Source organism: Lygodium microphyllum, chromosome 24 (genome assembly GCF_053477565.2).
Source record: "Lygodium microphyllum isolate KBCC chromosome 24, Lygodium_microphyllum_v1.1.10, whole genome shotgun sequence".
In the NCBI taxonomy this organism is placed as follows: domain Eukaryota; kingdom Viridiplantae; phylum Streptophyta; class Polypodiopsida; order Schizaeales; family Lygodiaceae; genus Lygodium; species Lygodium microphyllum.
The window spans coordinates 6,107,617-6,111,582 of NC_141158.1; the positions used below are offsets into that span (position 1 = coordinate 6,107,617).

Consider the following 3,966-nt stretch of genomic DNA (forward strand, 5'->3'; position numbering starts at 1 on the left):
TTGTAAGTCATGCCATTGGTTGATAAAGGTAGGATCCCCAATTGTAGAGACTTACCTTACTTACTTTTTAATACATTTCACGTTTTTATAAATAAATAAATAATACCAATTTTACGAGAATAACAAAATTCCAACTGGTATTTTAGAGTGCAGACACATTAAAATATCGTTTTTAATGAGCACTGTGCGACTGGCCCCAAGTTGGAACTGAGCACTTGGGGGAGGGACTCGGGAGAGAGAGTGTGTGTGTGAGTGAGTGAGGGAGGGCACCAGGACACTGCTGGTGTCATGATTACGGCAGAGAGCCGATGTCGGGTTTGGGATTTGGCCCGGACTCCGGAGCCTGGAGGAGTCATGTGGGCCTTATCCTATTTTCAGATTGTCGATCATCATCATTCATAATGATCATCATCGTCGTCGTCGTCATCATTCATCCATGATCCATCATCCAGAGCTCAGCGGTCCTAGGCTCTAGCTTGTGGCAGCATAGCACACACCTAGGTAATGATACGCCCTCTGCAACGATTCTCCCCCCCCTCGCCCCCCGCTCTCTCTCTCTCTCTCTCTCTCTCTCCCCCTGTCCGTCTGTCTGTCTGTGTCTCTGTATCAGCTATACCTAGATCCTTCGAATCTAGGTCTTTCTGTACCCCTGGCCGGATGCTTCCAAGACGGAATACTGGACGCCGTGGTCTGATCAGTACTTCCTGCAGGATCGAACCTCCAGTTTGGCACATTGCCATGGTAACTGATGCCAACATGTTGCCATGATACTAAACTGCAGCTCTCGCAAGCTTCCTTGCCATGGCCGCAGGATTTTGAGGCACAGAAGAAAGGCTCCAAGCATGGCTCGCTCCTCAGCTAGTCAAGGAGACCCCATTTGCGCTCCCGCGGACAAGTTGTCATTCTTTGAGAGAGAAGGGAAAGCTGCTGCTGTTGCCCCAGCAGAAGGAGCGGGTCAGGGCCTTCTTCCTCCCAGAAAGAGGCTCCTTGCAGGCCTCAAGCATCGATTACCTTGGCCGCCCCCAGCATCTTCTACGAGCTCAGATGAAGATGAAGGCGGAGAAGAAAGCTCAGGAGAAGGGGAAGGTGAAAAAGCAAGAGAAGAAGATGATGATGACGAAGGAAGAGGCAGAGGAGGAGAACACAAAGAAGACGCTGAAGCTACCGCTTCCATGGCAGATTGTAAACAGGTAAGAATTTCTTTGCCACCTGCGGCAAGTACCTTGCACAAATGCTCTCGCTGTGGAGCTTGTGACAGGGAACATGAACACTTGTTCCTCCACCGGCTTCCTTTGCATAAGAATGCCTACCATTGCAGTGCCTGCATTCTCACCTCCCACAAGCACATGTATTGTTTCCTCTGCCTCGAAACCTTCGAGCCTCATACAGTTTCTTTTTCTTCTTCATCTGTCTTCTCTTGCTGCAATTGCCATCGTGTCGGCCATCTCCACTGTGCCTTTGAACGCTTGGAATCCGTGGCTCTCGATGGCTCATTGTGTACTGAATGTGCATTCTGTGAACGTGCAACAGAAAGTCCTAGCTCAAATCTTCAGCAGCCAAGCACAGGCAGTTTGAAAATCTCCAACTTGTACAAGGTAACTCTTGCCGCAGCCAAGGTAGTTGCTGCGCTAGCAGCAAGAGAAGCTTTTGAAGCGAAGGAGAAGGCCACGGAGATGGCTACTATTGCTGCTAGGGCATCAATTCTGGCCAAACGGGCCCTCGACAATGCTTATCGGATAGGGAAACAGGAAGCTTTGATCGCAAAGTCACTTAAAGAAGACGGGGAGATGCAGCAGAAGAAGAACCTGCATATCAAGACTCCGAGGAGTTCCACTCCTGTTCATGGCAAACGGAGAACACTGTCGTCCATTGTCGCTTCAGAAGAATCACTGTTCAAACCGGGGCTCGATTCTTCATCTCCCTTGGTCTCCATTGCTAAAACGAAGTCAAAACTATCTGTGAAACGCTCTTCTGCGAAGGTAGCTGCGAATGCCTTCTCACAACATGCTGCCTCTTCTTCACTTGCTGTTGAAGTCCTAGAAGCACGTTGCAGTGTACTGTCGCTGCCTAATACAGGCACTTCATCTATTTCAAAAACAAACAATAATGCCAAGCGCAGAAAGTTGAACTCTCCAGCGAAAAAATTTTCGCCTCTGCTCAATGTGGGAAGGAAAGAAACTTCGCCAATAAGAAACAAAGAGAGTCTGTGTGGCTCAGATTTATCCTGTTCCAACATGCGTTCAACAGTAGGTGTTTTGAATGGCCCTGCTAGGTCTCAATCAACAACTCAATCCACATCATCAAGTTCCCAGTCTTTGAGTAGTGACCACGCCACTAAACATGGACATAATCAGGTCATGGAATGGAATCATCTTCTTCAACATTGCCAACAAGCAGGTGAAGGTTATCGTCAGTGCTCTTAACTGTTCATGACAACTGGACTTCAGGAACTGAAGACACCGTATACTTGACACTAAAAAGTGCTGTTTTTACAGGAAAACTCGATGCCTCTGCTACTGATGACAGGAAGGGAATGCTCAACTCAGCATCTACCATGAGGCTGAATGTTTGTAAATAGCTGTGAGATGGTTGCCAGAAGGTTTTTAATGAGACGAAGAGCATCTGGATTCTGTAGTTTTTTGTCTGGTGGTGGTTGGGGTAGGTGCGCAATTGTGTGAACACGGCAAATGGTTGAAATTGAAGCAGCACCAGCTGCTGGGAAGTGGATCAGAAGTGATCTGCAGCATTATGTCATGCAGCTTTGAGGTTTACATATGATTATGATTCCCCTGATCCCGTTGCTTTGTCAACACTTCGTTTTGCAGGGTAAGGAGAGCAACCTTTTTGCCTCTGCTCTGTGCAGTTAAGTTAGTAAGGTTATTGTGCACTTAGAGTAGGTAGTCGCTTGTGAACTCTGGCAGGTGTGGGTGGTCGTGTAGTCACAACTCAAGTTGTGGAATCAGGATCCTACTTGGCCAGAAGCCCAGGATATGCTTGCGATTCAGTGGTAGAGGTGGACAGCTAATAGCCAGGCACTCATCCAGCACATAAGGCAGTCTTTCTCTGGCTCTCAGTTATTTAACTCAAACCATCAGAGCTTCTGGTCAAGCAATGCAAACTGATGAGCGTCTCAGAAGCATTAGAAACTGTGGTAGTATCGACCTCATTCATGTGATAGAGGCTATCACATGCTCGTGTGGATGGTACAATTGGCAGAAAATGTAGCCGGTCGTTTTGTATGGGGAACCAAGAGCCTAGATTGCGGGTTTTTGGGGCTGCTGGAATTGTGTGTTTCAGGGCGATTGATTATCACCGTAGAGTATTGTTCAGGAAACTGACTCGCAGTTGGTTAGACGTAGTATTGAAAGGATTCACTTGATAGTGAATGCCCGAAGGCCCAATTATTCTTGTACAAATTGCTGCTTCTGTTACTGATATTATGTCCAGGTTAGACGATTAGATCGAATTTTGCAAAGTTTCATTCGACAGTGCTGCCCGAGAACCTTATCATTCTTGTACAAATAATTGCCGTTCAAGATTCTTATAACGAGTAAAATGAGGACTGCATACCCAACTGCTTGTGCTGGTGATGTTTAAGTAACTCTCCTATCATGGTGGAATCTTCAACTCTTGTGAAATGGAGAGTGCCTAGAGCTGGTAAAAGCCCAGCCTTGAACTTCAGTTTTGTGAAGTTAGATAAGCAAATTCATCTTGCAATCTCCTAAGTACCATGAATGGGCCGCGCTCTTCCACTGTCCTTTGGGTGGTAGTGGCCTTTTTATAAGAAATACGTTATGAAGGGTTGTAGCCTCGTAGATTCCTCCTTGTAGCTAGATGTTCAACGCTGTTGTTAGTGTCATACCTGTTCATGTTAGTTGTCCAGCATTGTATATGTTCTTTAGCATGTTTTACAGCATCGTACATGTTCTTTAGCGTGTTTTAATCTACTGCAAAGTGCTTTTAACA

At 46.5% G+C, this 3,966-nt stretch overlaps 1 protein-coding gene across 2 annotated transcripts; it reads left to right on the plus strand.

Moving 5' to 3' along the window:
• Positions 1-236: 236 nt before the first annotated feature.
• LOC148014812 (uncharacterized) lies at positions 237-3,719 on the plus strand. Of its 2 annotated transcripts, XR_015688407.1 has the most exons (3): positions 237-2,397; positions 2,496-2,826; positions 2,922-3,719. XR_015688407.1 is itself a non-coding variant. In XM_087665752.1 (2 exons), the coding sequence occupies exons 1-2, from the start codon at positions 765-767 to the stop codon at positions 2,576-2,578; spliced, it is 1,716 nt and encodes a 571-aa protein (XP_087521878.1). In that variant the 5' UTR covers positions 237-764; the 3' UTR covers positions 2,579-3,719. The 2 variants fall into 2 exon arrangements, 1 of the variants encoding a protein (XP_087521878.1); XM_087665752.1 differs by having other exon boundaries at positions 2,496-3,719.
• The last annotated feature ends 247 nt before the right edge of the window (positions 3,720-3,966 follow it).

Excerpts from the sequence above, each read along its gene's own strand:
- LOC148014812 (XM_087665752.1), top strand. The coding sequence starts at position 765 with ATGATACTAAACTGCAGCTCTCGCAAGCTTCCTTGCCATGGCCGCAGG. Across the intron at positions 2,398-2,495 it reads TCAACATTGCCAACAAGCAG|GAAAACTCGATGCCTCTGCT; the intron begins GTGAAGGTTATC and ends CTGTTTTTACAG.